This window comes from Chrysemys picta, chromosome 9, assembly GCF_011386835.1.
Source record: "Chrysemys picta bellii isolate R12L10 chromosome 9, ASM1138683v2, whole genome shotgun sequence".
Taxonomy (NCBI): Eukaryota; Metazoa; Chordata; order Testudines; family Emydidae; genus Chrysemys; species Chrysemys picta.
This window is the reverse complement of record NC_088799.1, coordinates 82,524,204-82,543,708: the sequence shown is the minus strand read 5'-3', so window position 1 is coordinate 82,543,708 and position 19,505 is coordinate 82,524,204. Positions and strand designations below refer to the sequence as shown.

Sequence of the window (19,505 nt, the reverse complement as noted above, 5' to 3'; positions counted from 1 at the left end):
GATGCAACGGAGGGGAGTAAGACCTAGTGAAAACTGGCCATAGACTCAGGGAAAGAGGAGGAAGAGTGGCTCTGCAACATACTCTTTCTATCTGTCAGTGTTACAGAAGCCCTTCCAACCCCATATTCTGCTATTCAGACTCTTTGTTTCTGTATTATGCCTGGGGAGATGGCTGGTCTGCAGCAGCATCGACAGATCAAAAGGGATTTCCTCTTGGAAGATAATGTTGACCCGATTAGCATTCTGTCCCATGGATTCCTACTTTCATGCTAGGAAAGCCTTCTGGAGTGGGTTGCTGTAGGCCCTGACAGCATGGGTGTGCACCTAGGGAACTGAATAAAGGCAGTGAGCCTCTTTGCCCCTGCCCATCTCAGATGTCCTGAGATCCCTGGGATTTCTCTGGTTTGCTGTCTGTCACATCCTGTACACTCTGATGTAGGGAGAATCCTCATTCTCTGATTCAATGTTCTGCAGGATATTGTGAACTGTAACTCATTAAATTTGCTGGCCCTTCTATGGGTAGCTCTGCACAAGGGATAATTTGGCCCTTAAGATGGCCTGTATCATTATAGTATGTGACAGATGGTAGGAGTCCAAAATAAAATGCCTCACTGCTGTTTTCTTTCATTTCAGGACTCGCTCACACTCATAGGAGAAATACACAAAAACCTCCCCAAGCTTTCAGAGGATCCAAGGAGTATATGGCAAAGACTGAATGAGAAAGGTCAGAAAGTGTAGAGCCTGGTTATGATGAGCATTAATCAAAGAATGTAGGAGCTGGCAAAAATCTTCTGGTGACACTCATGTGCCTAATGGCTACTAATGAGAACTGTTTTGTTAGTGACAAATTGATCAGTGGGCAAATATTCCTGCAGGTAGAACCAGATATTCCCAGAGCACAGGATTCCAGCTGACTGTCCTGCTCTGTGTCCTTCCCGAATGCAAAAGCTGCAATACAGTGTAATCCAACCAAATACATTTTTCAAATTATGGAAGCTGACATTTTTTTTATTATTATTCTGACAAGCAATAACTATTGTATTTGTGGGTTTGCTTATGGGATTTCAGAGCAGCTCACTGCTTCTTCCATCTGTACAAAAAATAGATGGTTCTGTTTTTCTGGGTGGGGAGGTGTAATTATTGGGCTTCAGCTCAATCTTTACCTTCTGCTTCCTGTTAAATTGAAAGCTAGAGCCCCAGGTGGAGGAGAGAAAGAGAAGGTTGCAGAGTAACTGTAAAAGGAATAAAATGAAACTGGGCATTTATAGAACTGAAATAATGAGAATATGAACTGAAATAAATCAGTAACCCTGAGGATGCCAATAGGACAAGAAATGGCATTAAATTAATCATAGAATCTGTCTGTGGTGGATGTTTAGAAAGAGAAAGAAAACAAAATACAGAATAAAACTGGAATAAAATGTCAATTAAGATAATATTTTGACTGTTTTCTGAATTTGCTGATGCATTTGCTGTCACTTTCTATCGAAAAGGAATGTCACTATCTCATTGAGATTATCTCTGGGTGAAAGTCTGATACTAATAGGAAGTCCAAGGAAAGGGGCTTTGCAGAGGAGATCTCTGGGAGCAGGAACAAATGAAATCCTTCTGCTCACTCCAAGCAAGGCATGTGGGCAGCACAACTATGACCACTAAGTAGTCTATGATCACCATCATGGCGTCTACTGACAGCTGTAGCGCGTTCCATCATCCCTCACCGGGGATGTGTAGCCAATGGATCCACCTGAGTTGCAGACCCGCTGGCCTCTGCAACCTCCATGTTTTCAGCATGTTTGGGCCTTCCACAGCAATTGAGGATCTGGGAAGACATTTGTCTATCCAATGTGTATATGAAGGAGATCACTGTCTAATAGTTCAGTGGCTTGTTAAGACATTAGAATGGTACTTTGGTGTTGCATTTTTTTCCCTTTTGGTAAAAGAAAATCTATTGATGGGGTTGATTTGATGTTCTCTTTAAACAAACTACAGGTATGTAGTTGTTACATATACTATGTACTGTAGCTATCAGATCAGTGTACCCAGGGTTGTGTGTTTAGCCACATGGTTTCACGATGCCCAAATCAATATAAAGCATGAAAATAAATTAGGATGGCGGGAATTAGAGGTTCACTTAGCTTATCCTTGATCTTGTGGTATGAATAACCTCCATGAATGATTTCATTAGTTTTGCCTGAGTAGGTTAGGCCTTCAGTGAATCTCTAGAGCAGTCTTAAATTCTTTAATACTAGCTGTTCTCATTCTTTCACTGGCAGCTTATTCCACCTTCTAGCAACCCTCTGGGCATAGTAGCCCATCCTAAGAACTCCCATTAGCATCACTTTCAGTTTTAGATCATGACTGCAACTTATATAGCTATCTTATATGGTGAGCAAGATGCCACTGGATTTTTTTGTTAATGCACCATCCTTAGGTATCTTCAAATCCCCCATAAGTCTCCTATTTTCCACTTTTATAACCCTGTTCACATTAGACATTCCATCTCTGCCCCATATTTGTCTTGTGACTCCACTTCCCCTCCCTTCCCAAACTCTGCCTAATTCTTTGTTGACCTTTTTTGAACTCCATTAGCAAAAGTTCCCCCGTTACTCAACGTAACGTCTCATAAGGGCTCTGTTATGGAGCAGTGGTAGCAAAGTGCACACACAAAAAGGGAGGCCATGCCTAAGACCCTCTGAAAATTTACCCTTGCATAACACAGTGCAAAATAATACATCTGTGTAGCTTTGTTTCACTACTAAAAACAGGGAATATTAGATACAGGGTTTTAAATACATGTTGACAGGACACAACAGTGCATTTGAACTCTGCTTTTGCTGTCCAGATTGTCACTGGAAATCTTGAAGTATTTATTTTTAACTCTTAGTTCTCAACTGTTTGTGTAAATACACTGAATTATAAGTTCTTTCGATCAGGCACTTACCAATTTTATTTTCCCGCAGTGCACCATTCACACCCAATTTAGAGAGGCCGTTCAGAAAATTCATTTAAAAATTCAGCAGCCGTATGGTCTGTGGTGTGTATCTTTTTCTGCTGCTCAGTACTGCAGGCTCAGAACAGTTTTGGAGTTCTTCTCTTTCATATTTTATCAACAGTAACTCTGGGATCTGAACACTTATTTTCTGTTACCTGGTTGCAGCTATTGCTGATGTACAGTATGAAGCAAATGAGAGAGCTTGCCCTGTAAATTACTTATTTCATACTCCTGCAGGGCTTGAGACTAGTAACCAAAGAATTTTGACATGGAGACCACAGAAAGGCGCCTAGATCAGTGCTTTTCCTTTTACACTCCCCAGGAGCCATTTATTTTTTTGAGAGAGATTTTTGTTTTGATCTGGAGAAACATCTTTAAAACTGTGATCAAGAAAAAATTATTCATCTGGTTTCCTTGTCTGTGCTCATTGGGGTATAAAAGGAGCAAGACGGATGCGGGGTGAGTCATACAAGAAGCAGATGTGGCACTGAAACAAATTAGTCCATCCATTGTTAAGTGTCATTTAGAGTTTTTCTTTTTTGGTTTTCATACTGCACACTCTTACCCTTTTTTAATCCTCTGAATGATTTGTGAAGTACTAGAGTTTATTGCTATGAACATCTTGCAAATGCAGAAGTAATTTGTTTTTGTTACATACACTGATTTATTTTACATATTCATTAGTAATGGTTTTTGTGAGGCTGCACTTTATTTCTTGCTAACCTGACCATGAATGTTGCTGAATTGACAACCTGAAAGATTATTATCCTGAAACTAGCACCAGACTGATACAGCATTGGCTACTATGGCAGGGCAATCTTCCCCTGAACTGTCCCACCTCTCCCTGAAGAGGTCAACTCTGAGGGGGATGAAGTTAACTCCAAGACCATTCATTCCTTAGCCTCTTTTCTGAGCACCAGTTATATGAGGGGACTCTATGATATGGATGCTTGCCACTAGAAAATAGGCCAAAATATCCATTTCATTCCCCATAGGCCATTGCAATGCCTTAAGATGGTAATGATGTTCGATTGCTACTGACCTGGACTGGATTTAAACAAGGGCAGAGGTGAAAAACTGTATATCTCATTTCCGATCCCTTGTGCTCTCTGCTGCTTGGCTAGTTTCTTCACCAGTAAGCCTCATAGCAGTTTTAAATTTCTTCATTGTGTGCAGGCCACACTCACTGGGAGAGAAGTTTAGAAGTGCCACAAGCTCTCTAGTGCCCCCTGCCTTGTCAGAAACTCATTCCTGATCAACAATCTACAAAGCTTCATTAGTGCCAAGATTATACAAATTCACCTTTCCTTCCTTGAGACACCTTTCACTGTAGCCAATGTCATCAGAGCCGATGAAGCCAGTCCGATCCCATTCATTCAAATAGAAAGTTTGTCAGGAGCGTTGAACTGGTGGCAATGAAGTGAAAGGTTTACTGCTTTAAAGAATAGTGCCCTCCTGTGGGGATGAATCATCGTATGGACATAGTGCCCAGTTTCTACGCCGCTGCAAATCTGGACTAACTCTACTGATTTCAGTGCAGTTAACCCAGAATATATACCCTGGTATCGAGTGTGAAAGTTGTTCTAATACGTATAGTTTTCAAAATAATAATGTGCCCCGTGTCTTCAAGTTACAACTTAAATATTATCTGGTATGACAAAGAAATGACCTTTTATTGTCTCCACTGAATAAAAATGTAGCTGGACACACAAACATGCGCAAATTGCTGCTGCATACATGTTATAGTAAGTGGCATTTTGTTAAAAATGTAAAATGTTTCAGTTTTTTATTTTCACAAATGTATATATCAATAATGTGTGGATTAGGTTTGCATTTTTGTCTTCCCCAGTGTACTGTCCCTTTCTCTCACGTAGTTGATATACTATAGGTCTTTACCTACACAGACATGAAAATGGGATTGATGAGTTATGAGGGGTGGGGGGGGGAATGCCACTTTGCCCTTTCCCCAAATAAGGTAGTGGGTACCTTGTTCTTTTCAGAACATGCCTTTCAAGTTGCTAATAAAATAGATCAGGAGGCCCTATGAAAGCATTATCCACCTTCTGGACATGGGCATTCACTGCTTGCTTGCTTATTTATTTATTTATTAATAAAATAGTACTGTTTGGTCTCACAATGAATAGTGTGTATGATCCATAAATACACTGTAAAATAGATCCATAGCATGTAACAGAGTCTGTCTTTAGAATATCCTATGAAAATCCATATTTTTGTTGTTAGCACTGTTAAGAACATTTACATCTTAAATCTTCTTGCCAGTTTTTAAATTGAACTTTTTTGCCTACAGAAGCAAGTGTACAGCATTATCACAGTATTAAAGATACATACAGCACCAGCTAATGGTAATTGCAAGCAAGCTATATACTTGAGCAGGGTTTTTGTTTGCATTTTTTACATATTTTCTACATTTTAAAACAGCTACTTATACTGATGTTACATCCAACACTTTGTTAGAAAATATTACTTACATATGTTACCCACAATAGAGTCGGCATCTTTTGCATGACATAACATTACAGGCTACAAAAATAGAAACACGCCATTGTAAGCCTGGTTAAAAATAATGGCAAGCTTTAAAAAAGTGTGTTCAGCTTGCATGCTCCTTAATAAGTCTGGGACCATCATGTGAGGTGTTGAGTGCCCTCAATTCCCATGGACCCTAAACAAAATAAATGGAATTATTATCAACATACAGTCTGCTAGCAAACTTAGGGCTCAATCTGTGCATGGAACTCTTCTTGAAGTCTTTGGGAGTTCTGCCCCAGAAGGCTTTCAGGATTGGGTGGTAATTTGGAAAATCCTGTGGACCTTACTCAGATAAAGCTTTCATTAGTTTATCAAATTTCGAGCCAGATCATCTGCTAATGATCAACTCCTATCAGCTATGCTGATTGGAACGAGCTGAGACTCTGGCCCTTTGACTTCCATGGGAATTTTGATAGAGTAAGGACAGCAGGGTTTGATCTACTGGTTTTTTTTGTAAATAAAATGCGGATTAAAATACATGGTTGCATTTATTTTACTTTGCACAAATGAGACAACTGAATATTTTTGACTTATAAGGAAGCCGTTGGAAATTTCCAAACTATTAAAAATTCTTACAAATTAGGTAAAACCAGGATATATTTAGGTGGACATTTCAATATGTAGCTTCCAATAGTTAGTTATTTTTCACGTTCAGGTAATGCAGGAATATTTCATGTTGGATTGATTTCTTTTATGAAACAAGTCCTGACATGCTTTGGAACATGCTCTTTTCATGGTCTCGCTGATATTCCTCCTGCGCTTTCTGCAGTTTTTTACCCCTCAGTTGCCACTTGTGGAAACAGTAGGTCACTAAGGATGTCATTATCAAAGAGAAAATAATGATCAGCACTATTATTAGTGCAACCGTGGATGAGAGGGACCCTTCTAGCTGTTTAGTTTCAGTGTCTCCTGTTGCATTCAGCTTAGCAAAGTTTTCATATTCCGTCAAAGCCAAAAGTGCAGGTACAGGAGTTTCATTGAACTTGGGCCTCATTGGGATTCAGTAGTTGCTCTCACTCACTCAAAATTTCTGAAGAAACATGAACTAGGATTCCCATGTAGCCAACGTTGTCCATAAAAATTTTTTTTCTCGGCTTCTCAAGGCATAGATGGGGCTCAGAAGTATTGTTTGTTTATGAAGCCATGCAGTTTATAAGGAAGAGGATGTGTCAGAAAGTTAACAATGCACGTCATCTATATCCACACGGTGTATAAGTCAGAAACTGGTGCTCACTGTCACCTTCTCTGTCAGAAGAAAAAGCTGCTGATCTCACTGCCAGTTTTTGAATCTTTGTTTTCTTGAATGGATAATTAGAGAAAATCAAATCAATTTTCCTGTAACATTCTGGTGGCAGGGCTCCTCCTCAGGCTTAAAGGAAAAATAAGCGCTACAATGAGCATAGTTTACATCTTATGAATTTGCTTCACAGTGAGTGTTTTCTTTCCCCTGAAGTATTCCCCAAAGACAATAAAATCAAAGGCAGATTTTTTGCTGAGAGGCAGACTTGGTTTTTCTAACATCATAGTTTCTAACAAAATCAGTTACAGAAAAAAATCTTTCATTCTAATGAACGGATTTTTTTTCCTCTTCTTTAATATTTGTTCTCACATTCACCTTGTCTGGAAGAGATTTTATTTTTTGTCCTTTTTAAACTGGAAATTCAGAGATGTCATCACTGATTGCAAAGCTGGGGTCTGGAAAAATTACCTAGGTTAAGAATAACATAGGGTTAGGCAAGAGTTTTGCTTTCATCAGCTGTCACATGAGCTAAAAGCTAGAATTTTAAAGACTTGATTTTGTATACTTGTGATATAGCTTAAAACCACAAGAATTGTTTTATTACTGTTTGCCATGAATATCGACATAGAGCCCAATCCTGCAAAAATTTAATCATGCGAGCAGTTCCACTGAAGTCAAAAGGGGTTAGTCTAGTGAAGACAACTGGTGTGAGGAAGGGTTTGCAGGATCAGAACCTCATTGTGCTTCAGGTGTCATTTTGAAGTTCAATATAAAGTCAGGAGGGACCATACTCTGCTGTCCTGACTCTGGCAGAACTGCCATTGAAGTAATTTATTTCTCCCTCCAGTCAGGATAGCAGGATTTGGCCCCATAACATTTTCTTTTGGGAAGGAGAGTGATGAACATTTTTAGAGCTATTTATTTGAAGTAACAGATTGCTCCAAACCCCCTCCACCCGACTTCCAAATGCTTCAAGGCCAAAATTAGGTCTTGGAGATGTTGCATCACAAGCATTTGTTCTAAGATTCTCCATATAACAGGATGCAATTGTAACTGATCCTACTTATGAAAAGCTGTGGCTCATCCCACTCAGGCTAGCAGAGAACTGAGGGTCTGTTTTACTAATTAACAGCACTTCTAAGCCATTCTTGACTGTAATAAAGACTGTTTACTATAGATTAGCATTCTGTTGATGTTAGAAGATGTAAATGAGCAGTTCTTGCCAGTTAGAAACAATATGTTCACAAAGTGAAAAATAAATGTCTATTTTAAAGAAAGTTTAAAAGCCAGCATTTAGTTTAGCTTAGGACAACAAAAAACTTGTTGGGAAAGAACAAGTATAGTTATAAGAAAACTATAGATGGAGAACACCCAGCTTCTTTAATGAGTAAGTCTACTGTTTGCACTGTTCAAAAAGGATATCTCAGGAGGTTTTGAGCAACACGGTTATTATAATGCTATCCAACTCCACAAACAGCACCGTTGTCAAGCAGCCTAAGGCAGGAAACTGGGATGAAGGGATTTAAGACCATTAGGAACTGCCTGTCTGATTTTCAGTGTCACTGAAAGCCCACCACCCACTCTGAAGTCCATGGGCATGGAGTATGCTCAGTGCCTCTGAAAAAGTAGGTCTTGTCATATCTTACCCAACCAAACATCCATCTAACGTAGTATCCTTTCTCTAACTGGCTTTTACCAGATACATCAGAAAAAGATGTAAAATCTTCATAAGACACCCGGCCAGGTATACAATACTATAATGTGAAGATGAGTGGGGATTCTTCCCGGCTCCATTTGACAATCAGTGAAGGTGGCCATGTTTTCAAAATCAAAATTGGGGTGCTTTTATGTCAAGATATTTTAGGACTGTAAACTAGAGCTCTGAATTTTTGCTCCTTTCTTTGGTTGAAAAGCAACAATGGTCTTGTGGTTAAGGGATAGTTCTACGGCCTATGTTATGGATGAGGTCAGACTAGATGATGACAATAGTCCTTTCTGAACTTAGAATCTGTTTATCTGTAAGGCAACTGGCTTGACAATCAGAATCAGGAGGTCTCAGCATTCAGTTCCTAGCTCTGACACAGTTTCCCTCTGTGATTTTGGGCAAATCACATATAAGAAAACAACAGGTGCCTTAGTTCCCCATCTGTAGAATGGGGATGTTAATGCTTCTTTTGTCTGTCTTGTCTATTCAATTTGTAAGCTTGTTGGGGCAGGGAATATATTTTACTATATGTTTATGCATGCTTTGCAGAGTGGGGCCCCAATATCAGTCAAGGCCTCTAGGCACTACAGTGATAAATAATAATCTGCTCCGCCTGCAGCAGTGGAGTAGCTCAAAGAAAAGCTTTTCTTTGCCTCTTCCTCCTGCATATCGCTATCCATTGCTGCCCTCCCATTCATGCTTCTGGCAACCATAGAGAGGAGGGAAGTGAGAGACAAAGGAACCACAGGATACCCCCTCTTTCCTAGCCGGAGCAGAGCTTTTGTACTGCCTAGACTGAATCTTCTACTCATCAGACACACACTGCAGTGTTGTCATCTGACATGTTATGACAAGAATTGACCCTGAATACTGGTTGAAGCAAAACCAATACTCCTTATATGAAGAGTTAGACATGTTAAAAAAATGTATAGCAGTACAACTACCTCTGGAACAAACACCTAGTAATTATAAAAACCTGCAGGAAATACCTTTTCACACAATGTTTAATTAGACTGCGGAACTCATAGCCACAGCAAGACCAAGAATTAGCAAGATTCAAAAAAGGATTGGACACTTTTATGGATAACAAGAATATCCAGAGTTATGAAAAGTTAATGCTAAAAGAGAATGTTGGAAGGGACATAAAATGGCATGTTTCAAGGTTTAAGCCAATCTCAAACTGTAAGAGAGCAGGATGAGACCTTCATAAAATAACTGATTATCCCACTGCCTACTGTAAGGTTTTTTGAACCTTCTTCTGAAACATGTGGTGCTGGACATGGTCAGAGACTGGACTAGATGGACCATAGGTCTGATCCAGTCTGGTAATTCCTATGTCCCTGTGAATCTTTTGACTGATGAAATTAAAGCACAAGGTATTTCAGGGATCCCCACAGACACTGGAACAACATATGAAAAATCAGAATTGTCCCAGGATGTATTTTACAATCAGTTTATGTTCAAAACATGAGTATTAGTAGCTCTGAACTTTCATTTTAGCTCATGGTATGGCACATATTATTATTATTTTTCATAAAAGTGTTTAATCCTTTTTTAAATAACAAAGAACCTGAAAAGATCCTCCAACTGAGGCAATTTCATCCTTTTTCTTCTGCATTTTAAAAGTGCAAACTATACTGTGTTGTTAATCTGTAATTCTCATCAGTCTTTTAAGTAAAACAGAGTACTTTAAAAGTAATGACCTTCAAAGATCCCAATCTCCACTTAGCAATTAATCTGTGTTCATATGATCTGTTCTTTTGAGCAGAAGGATAGCAGTTAAAATTTCCAACCACCTGCAGTATTTTGCGAAAATTGTTGCAGAACCTTGGAAGATTAATACATTTTCTGCATAGTGAATGTATAAGAGAAGAAAGAAATCCTAGCATCTGCTTCTATTAAAGTAACTGATATTTTTTCTCCTGAAACCTTTGCTGACAGGATGGGACCCTTAGTGCTATGTTTAAATTTAGCCCAGGGCCTTTAGGGTTGCCTTTAAATCATCATATTAGCCACACACAAAAAAGTACACACATCAAATTTCAGAGTGGTAGCCGTGTTAGTCTGTATCAGCAAAAAGAATGAGGCGTACTTGTGGCATCTTAACCGTGGTCTACACTGGGGCGGGGGGGGGGATCGATCTAAGTTATGCAACTTCAGCTACGTGAATAACGTAGCTGAAGTCAACATACTTAGATCTACTTACCGTGGTGTCTTCACTACAGTGAGTCGACTGCTGCCGCTCCCCCGTCAACTCTGCCTGCGCCTCTCGCCGAGCTGGAGTACAGGAGTCGACCCGAGAGCACTCGGGGATCGATTTATCACATCTAGACTAGACACGATACATCGATCCCCCCTGGATCGATCGCTTCCCGCCGATCCGGCTGGTAGTGAAAACATACCCTTAGAGACTAACAAATTTATTTTGGCATAAGCTTTCGCCCAAATAAATTTGTTAGTCTCTAAAGGGCCACAAGTACTCCTCGTTCTTTTTACATATCAAACTGTGAGTGTAAGGTCAACTGCTCCTCCCATTGAAATTTAAAAGTCAATAGCCTCTTGTGGGGAAACTTCCCATTTAAAAACTATTCAGTGGGATCTATGCCCTTTTTTAATACCTAATTTCATTCGCACAGTCATTTAGGACCAGAAACAGCCCTGGGCCCTTAATATGTAGGAGAGTTCTGCTGTATTTATCATATACACTGCTAAACTTGTGCCAGAGTAGAGGGAAAAAACACTTCCAAGTGGAGAATTTGCCTGCCCCTGCTGGTTTTCCACCACCTGAACTTTTTAGAATTTAAAGACTCAGGGTGAAATTCTGGCTCCATTGAAATCAGCGAGAGTTTTCAAGCAAGGACCGGTAGTTAATTACAGTGTAAATGGGAAAAAAAGACAAAGGCAGATTTGTTTCTAAATTAAATGGTTTTCAAAGGGTTTTTTTTTACTAGTTATCATTGCATCTTTTGAATGACAAACAAATCTTTAATGTGGAACATATATTAAAAGCTAAACGTATTTCACAGAAAAATCTCACACAAAACAAGAATGTCCCTCCTTGAAGTTGACCCTCAGCAATAAAAATGCAAATGTATTTGGTTCATTCTGAATATTGGGCAACAAATTATTTCCTATGTTGTTTGGTTGTTTTCATGTATCATGAAAGCGAAAGTGAAATGTCTTTGGTGTCTCTTGCTTAAGCATTGTTGGAGTTCACTTTCTTAGAGATCTAATACCCCAATAATGTGTACACCTAAATTCCAATAACGTTTAACGAGTATATTGAGCACATTACAACGGAGTGAATAAAACCCGTTAATTTTAAGGTGACAAAATGTCTCGCACTAAGGATGTATAAGGTGGCTCAGATTGTTGATCAGAAACAAAAGATATGCTAGTGATACAGTATGTATCACAGTTTAGAGTCAGGTTCTGTCGCCCTTGCTCATGTTGAGTAGCATCTTCTTATTCTGAGCTACCGTACTACTCAATTTGAGTTAGGGAAGCAGAATTGGATTGTAAGATCCTTAGTGCAGGGATTGTCTTTTCTTGTGTGTTGGCCTCTAATAATTGTATTTGATTGAACAAATATACATTCCTGAAGTGTGTTCTCTGTACTTCTAAATGGAATTCTCCAATAGGGAGTCAGCAGGTGGATTTTGAATTTTCTTGCAGTTTTGGGAGATAGAGGAAAAATTGAATGTTTGATTATCATTTGCATGAAAAGCATTCTTGGTCCTCCCCTTCTTTGCCCTCCCCCCAAATAAAAGAGTGCCTCAGACAAAGATAACTTTGTTTAATGTTAATCAACAGCTTTGTGACTTCATATAGGAAGTTGCCTGCCCTGTATGTGAGAGCAGAATATGGCCTACTCTATTTATCACTGTGCTTTTTAATAATAAACTAACAATTCGCATTTGACTCATTTGCAGAATCCTTTAAAACTAAACACTGGATCGGAGACAGAGCTTTCTTCATGTTTTTTTCCAATTTCCTTTTTGTATAACTATGTTTTGCCAATCTTTATTGCAGTTAAATTAGGAAGGGCTGAATATTGTGAGGTGCTGATGACCTTTACCTCCACTGGAAGGATTGGGCCCAGAATTTTCAGGTTAGGTATGAGAAATGTTAATGAGTCTATGAATATATACTGTGCATTTTTGTAATTGATCCAGATCTTGCTTGTCTGAATTTCAGATTGTATCAGCTGAATAGGAATGGATTAGAGGGTCTTATAAATCACCAACAAATGTGAGAAGTGGTGTCATCCACTAGTGGCCAAAAGATCTTCTCTAAGGCTATTAGGGTGGGCTATAATTCTACTCCAGTGAAATCAGAGGCAAAATTCACATTGGTTTCAGTACAAGCAAGATGTCTGGCCCCTGAGTTGTAACATACACATCCTCCATTTTTAAATAAAATAGTATTACCTCTAGCAGTTGTAGCATCTTAAATATATATTTGGGGATTTTTGTATATCTAGTTATAGGGTGTCATTCTTCCTTCAGATATCTTGTAGATTTTCATGCTGCCTTTTGAATGGTATATTGTGTTTTATTGTATTACGGAATAGTGTTCCTGGTTTTTCTGTTTTTACATCTGTTTGATGGAGGGATATTTGTAGTAAATATATCCATCATGGTGTAAGCCAGATATGTAAATATTGCCTCTCTTCCTTCAGAACCTGTGTGGCAAGACAATGAGTAATATACTCCTATGCAAAACAGCAGATGAAAACCAGAGTGAGAACAAATAAGGGACAGGGAAAGACTTCAAGAAGCAAATAGTATGAGGTTTCTGGCTGGCAACTGAATTTTGGTTGTGCAAGGGATTTTTCATTGTCTCCGGCACAGGACCAACGGCCATATTTTTAAAGGTATTTAGGCATCCTACGATGCAGATAGGCACTTCAGTGGTATTTTCAAAAGCACTTACAGTGCCTAGGCACTTCTGAAAATCCCACTAGGTGCCTGCCTCCATCTTTAGGCACCTAAATACCTTTGTAAAACTGGCCCTCTGTTCCTGAACCTGTGAAGAGCTGAGGAACCTGAACTCCTGCTAACGTCATGGGGAGCTGACAGTGGTTCATACATCACAGAAGGTGCTGGATGCCTTTTAAGATAAGGACTTAAAAGTAAACTTGGGGATATGACAGAGCAGAAGCCTCATCAAGGCATGCTTGTGATGTCACTAAGTGTAGGAATCAGCACCTGATCAGTTTAGTTGAGAAGTCCAGAAATACAACCTACTTTTATTTTAATCTTCCCAACCTTGTGTCCCAAAGTAAAGCCACAACCTGTGCTACATCAGACTTATATTTATGCACACACCCCTCCCAAAAATAACATTTTGCATTAAAAAGAACCCTTTGCTATTATGTCCTGTGATATAACAGGACACTTAGATGAAGATTTAAGCAAGTCAATTAGTTCTTTAATTAAATCTATAAAATTCCAGCCCTAATCTCTTAGCATACTTTACTCTATTTTTATCTTAATGAGAGAGACAACTCAGCTTCTAACAGTTTTCAGTCTGGTGACTCCTGTTTAGCTTCATTAAACTGTATTCTGAAATATGACTTTGCTTTTCTAGCTGTTTTAATAGTTACGTTTTGTGGAGGGATAGTGTTTATTTCCTATTTCTTTCTCTGTGTTGTTGCCTTCTCCACTGCAAAGCAAGGCTGCAGCCTTTAGTGTTACTCATAATACTCTTTTCAGCATTGGTGTGAGATTCATGAACTCAACAGAAGACCCAGTCCTGTTCCTATAGACACCAACTCTAATGAGACCAATTTCTCCAAGAAAACACTATAGTATTTTCAGGTAGCTTTTAGGGACAGATTTAAATTGACAAAAGCAAGTCACTTCAGAGCTGAAACTGACACTGTCCTTAAGAACATAAAAATGGCCAATGGTCCATCCAGCCTAGTAGCCTGTATTTGACAATGGCCAATTCCAGATGTTTCAGAGGGAATGAACAGAACAGGCAATTTAGACTGAAGCATCGCCCGTCATCCAATCTGAGCTTCTGGCAGCTGGAGGTTTAGGAACACCCGGAGCATAGGGTTGCATCCCTGACTGTCTTGGCTAATGGCCATAGATGGACCTATCCTCCATGAACTTATCTAATTATTTTTTGAACCCAGTTATACTTTTGGCCTTCATAACATTCCATGACAACGAGTTTCACGGGTTGATTATGCATTGTGTGAAGTAGTACTTCTTGTTGTTTGTTTCAAATCTGCTACCTATTGATTTCATTGGATGACCCCTAGTTCTTGTGTTTCATGATGGCGTACATAACACTTCTGTATTCACTTTCTCCACACTGTTCAGGATTTTATAGACCTCTGTCTTATCTCCCCTTACTTGTCTCTTTTCTAAGCTGAACAGACCTAGCCTTTTTGATCTCTCCTAGTACTGAAGCTGTTCCATACCTATAATCATTTTTGTTGCCCTTCTCTGTACCTTTTCCAATTCTAATATCCTTTTGGAATTCCAATTCTAATGTTCTTGCTAGCTCAATGAGCTGAATTCTGAGAAGCTGAGCACACACAATTCCCAATGATTTAGATTTAGTGCAGCACTATTCAGCATGTGGCCTCTTTTGCCTATATATTGCAGAAGTCTCTAATATGTGTTTTTATACACCATATTTGCTGCTCAGTTTAGGCAAAATATAGCATGTTAAGGATTACTGAATTTCCTCAGTTTTTCTGGTTTATATAAAACTCTTAAGGATTCATATTTGATTTTTTAATTTTTTTTATTTTAAACTAGAAAATCTCAAAGTACAGGAAAGATGAGGCAACAGACCTATTTTATTGTTTTGTGTTTCACCTATTTTTGACATTCATATTTATCTCATTGACCTTAATGGTTTCTTCTCAGTTGTGGTGATCTAACATGTTAATTGTGTGCAGCTATGACTTAATACACATTAATGTCTTCTTAGGCATGATTACTGTCTTTCATGCACTGCATATTTTTATGAATTAATGCCCCCCAAATCAGTGCTTTTCTAGTTATACATGTGCAACACTTATTTTAACTTCAGTATGTATGTTGGGGTGAAAGGGTGGCTGATAGTCTTAAGCTCTGAGAAACTTGTTTGCCAATAGTTTACAGTGCAGTTGTGAACCTGTAGGATTAGATAATGATGATGGTTGTGTTGAATAACCCTTACCTATAGCAGCCCTTCTGGGCTATAATGCATAGTTTTAGCCACTGTCATAGGGTGTTGTTCCTTTCAGGTGTCCACATTCAATTTATTTAAAATACAAGTTAGGAAATCAGTATATGGAGAACCATGTTGTATTGTAATGTTATTCTCTGAGCATTTGAACAGGTCTGTTCCTTTAACGTATGCACTTAGAAGTAGGCTTCATTGTTAAAATTGTTTTGATATTTCTGGTCTCAAAACTACATACAATATATTTCCCCTCATAGGATGGTTCTTGAGGATAAGCCACAATTTGTTTTTTCCTGTCAGAAAAACAGTCTTACATAATCAGATCCAAAATGTCCCTCACACAAGCAGGCGCATCCTTTTGTCCTTCTTGGACAACTTTTTTCTTCTTTTAGTTCCACATTCTTGTCCTTCCATACCTGTCTCTACACTGATTCCCACCTCTCTCACCTTTCAAAATCAGGGGTAATTATCAAGCATACTAGGAGATCTATAAATGGTCTAGATTTTTATGATACATTATTCTGTGAAAACACAATTCTGAATTCCAAACAGACCCTAATGTTTCTCAGAACCTGCATATCCAATGCTTAAAATCTCTCTGTGAATGTATGGTAATTTTTTTTAAAGATCAGCTTGTCCCCAGTGCTCCATCTTACATCTCTCAGAGTCAGAGCAAATGCTCACCAGCCCAGATCCAAGTGGATTGTTTTAGTCAACCCATAAAACAAGGAATGGATTAAAAACCTGAAAGCTGCTTGGAACTTTTTTTTTTTTAAACCGGAAGCAGAATCCTCACAAAATAAATTAAAATCTCAAAACCTTCATTTCCCTTTCCATTAACTTCTGATTTTCTCTGCAGATGCAGGAAAGTTCTGTTTCAGAGTTAATGGATTGGTTGTAAAAGGGAAATGAATGATTGAGTCTCTCTTCTCCCCCGACCCCTTCTCTTTTTTCCTTTACCATGCTCGTGATAAATATAATTATGAATGGGATGTTTCCATGGATTTTCAATGAAAAAGCGAAACGGCAAGACTGAAACTCATACAGGGATAATATTTTTTGAAGTTGCCAAAGAGCAGAAGATAATGTTGTGAACATTCAATTGCTCATCTAACTCATTTAGAAAAGCAAGGCTCTCACATTCCAGCCAGTGTGCCTGTTCTGGGTGAATAGACCCAGCGTAACACTGTAATGTATTCAGCACTGTGGGAATTGCACCTTCCAAGATGTGCAGGAAAAATAACAAGCTGGAGGAAAGAAGTGGAGCGGGTGGGCAGTGAGGGATGGTATTTTGGATGCATATGCAGAGTATCTGTGGATTTCTGGAAGGAGATCACATTTATTTCTCTTTCCCCCCACTCCCATCCGTGGGCTGGGTGTTGTCTGGATCCCTAACGATAAAGGGTGATAGAGCAGGAAAAGCATCAAGCCTCCTGTTTCCCCCACCCACACTTTAAAACAGAAGTAATCTCCTTTTGGGGATAGAAGAACTAAGGTGCAGTGGAGCTGGGCTCTGTCTGAGCTGAGGCTGAAGAACAATGCAGTGAAGGAGAGGGAGACAGATTTTCCTTTGACATTCTGGATATTCTAATGGGGGCTCGCTTTGCCTTTAACCTAAAAGAGCACAGTCAGAGAACTGAGAAGTTATATGAACTGCATTTCAGACCAATGGGCATGACATATATTAGTGTGTGTGTTACATGTATGAGTGTAGGCATGTGAAAGGAAGGTTACATGTTCTAGGTATGTGCGGAAGAGAATGTATGGTATGTGTGTAAGGGTGGGTTACATGTTACGTGTGTCTGTCTGTATGTGTGGAAGAAGGGTGCATGTTCCATGTGTGGAAGGGCGTCCCTGATGAGTGCATGTGTGTGGAAGAGATGGGGGTACAATTACCTGTGTGGGAGGGGTAGGGTGCCTGTTATATGTATGTAAAGAAGGGGTGTGTGCATGGCATGTATGTGTGGAAGGGGGAAGGGGTGCGTGTTATCTGTGAGGGGGCAAGGGGCTGTGTGGGGAGGGTGCATAGTGTATGTGTGTGGGGAAAGGGACGGCATGTTACATGTGTGTGAATGCATCATGTATGTTTATATAGAGTTGGGTCATATATAAAAGGAGTCCACTAAACCGTTCAAAGTGCAGCAAACCGCCAAGGTTGCCTTGTAGCTTTGCCATCATTGGAAGTGTTTTGTCTCTCCAAGTCAGGGCAGGGCTGTGCCGTGCGGGTCTGGAGCTGTCCAGGTGCTGAATTTCTCTCCAGCCGGTTTTATGCAAAGAGGCGACGGCTTGCGGTAGCTGACTAAAGCAAAATGCAACACTGCAACTTCCTGCCAGCCGCTCTCTTTGCGATGCAGCCGCCTGCCCCTCCGGACTAAAGGCACGTCTGGAGCATGCATTGTTCAGTGCTCTGATCGCCTCACGCTTTCCCCTTCTTCAAGCCCCAGGTGGTCACAAAATCAGCTCATTAGACAGGTTTCCCGGGAAAAGGCCACACGTGCCCTCCGCCTTGCCCTCTTGCACAACAGGAAAATAAAGGGTTTAGAATTTGTTTAAAAACAAACAAAAACACCCCCGGCCGAACCCGCCACTCCGCACAAAGGATACAATTGGATTCATCAGAACCGTGCAGCACTTACCTTGCCCGGCCACATCTTTCTCAGCCCCAGGGGCTACTTTGGAGAGGGAGGGTTGTCAGGGGCTGTGGGGCTGGCAAAACAGCCCCGAGCATGAAGTCTGCCACGGTGTTAACTAACCATTCTCCTCCGCCGTGCTCTTTAAAACGGAGAGGCAGCTAGTGCTGGATATGCGGGTTGGTCGCGCTGCAGACCCTGCGAGGCTGGAATAGCTGCACACGCCAGCCACCTCAGCAGCACTCACTGATCCCAGCCAAAATGTTCAACTTTATTTAGGAGGAAGAATGGATCACATGAGGAGCTTCACCAAGCTGGGAGGAGCATGTTAGTGCAAAATCAGGTCACTAACGTAAAAAGCCACGACTTAGTCATAGACACAAAGATTAATAGTGTTAGCATAATCCAGGCATATAAAGCAGGCTGAGACAAAGCCAGGAGATACTCACAGGAATTAAAAGCATCGCTGTTTTCCTCTCTTGTCTATGTCATTTATCAGGCTAATCTATTGCTCTTTTTAACAGGCGAGTTTTACTCATTTAGTCAAGAATAAATTAGAATGGGAAAGAACTGTTTTCACCTTCCAAGTGCTGTTGGCACTTTTTTTTCTTTCCTTTTTTTTTTTTTTTTTTTTTTTTTTTTACTGGCTGTTAGTTTAAGATTTGTACAGGTTTGTTTGTTTTGTTCTATTTTGGGCAGTTTTTTTTTAAACCAAGGACTCAACATTATTTACCTTGTCTATCCCTCTGTCTATATCCTGGATATTTGGAGGGTTTCCTGTATGATCTAGTCATAGATACACCCCAAAACATATCAAAATCCCACAGGGAATAATATCATTTTCACAATGGTGTCTGTGATTCCAATTCTCAATTTACATCTGTTGATCAAACAAAAGAGAGAGGCCTGATAGCCAAGGTCTCAGTGTCTCAGTGGCTGAAGAGTGGTGGTAGAAGTTTCTGCAGTGTCCTGTAGAGAACAATGGCCTATGGCCACCATCCTCCTCCTCCTGTTGACTTCAGTGGGAGCGTAGTTAGGAAAAGAGCTATCCATCTGTTCTGAAGGATTTGTTACAGCATGACCAGACATGTCATTGCCTTGTCTGTTCCACCACCAAATACACATTCAAAACCCCACACAATCTAGGATGGACTTAGATAAATCACATTTAGATAAATGAAACTTAGTGGCCAAAATGTT

General features: G+C 39.8%; 1 protein-coding gene and 1 long non-coding RNA gene across 5 annotated transcripts in view; one reads left to right on the top strand and one right to left on the bottom strand.

The window, feature by feature from the left end:
- C9H8orf48 (chromosome 9 C8orf48 homolog) overlaps positions 1–19,505 on the top strand; it is a 61,070-nt gene that overhangs the window by 34,866 nt on the left and 6,699 nt on the right. For 2 of the 4 annotated variants that reach the window (XM_005279510.5, XM_042853260.2), the window contains exons 6-7: positions 634–724; positions 12,517–12,600. In XM_005279510.5, coding sequence (XP_005279567.3) covers positions 634–724; positions 12,517–12,600 — 175 coding nt within the window. Of the gene's footprint in view, positions 1–633; positions 1,434–12,516; positions 12,601–19,505 lie in introns of those variants that run through there. The other 2 variants (XM_005279508.5, XM_065557256.1) reach the window with 2 other exon arrangements.
- LOC101942569 (uncharacterized) lies at positions 4,642–18,629 on the bottom strand. Its single transcript, XR_254643.5, has 2 exons — positions 18,312–18,629; positions 4,642–7,247 (listed from the first exon to the last, which is right to left on the bottom strand). It is a non-coding gene; the product is annotated as an uncharacterized LOC101942569 (long non-coding RNA).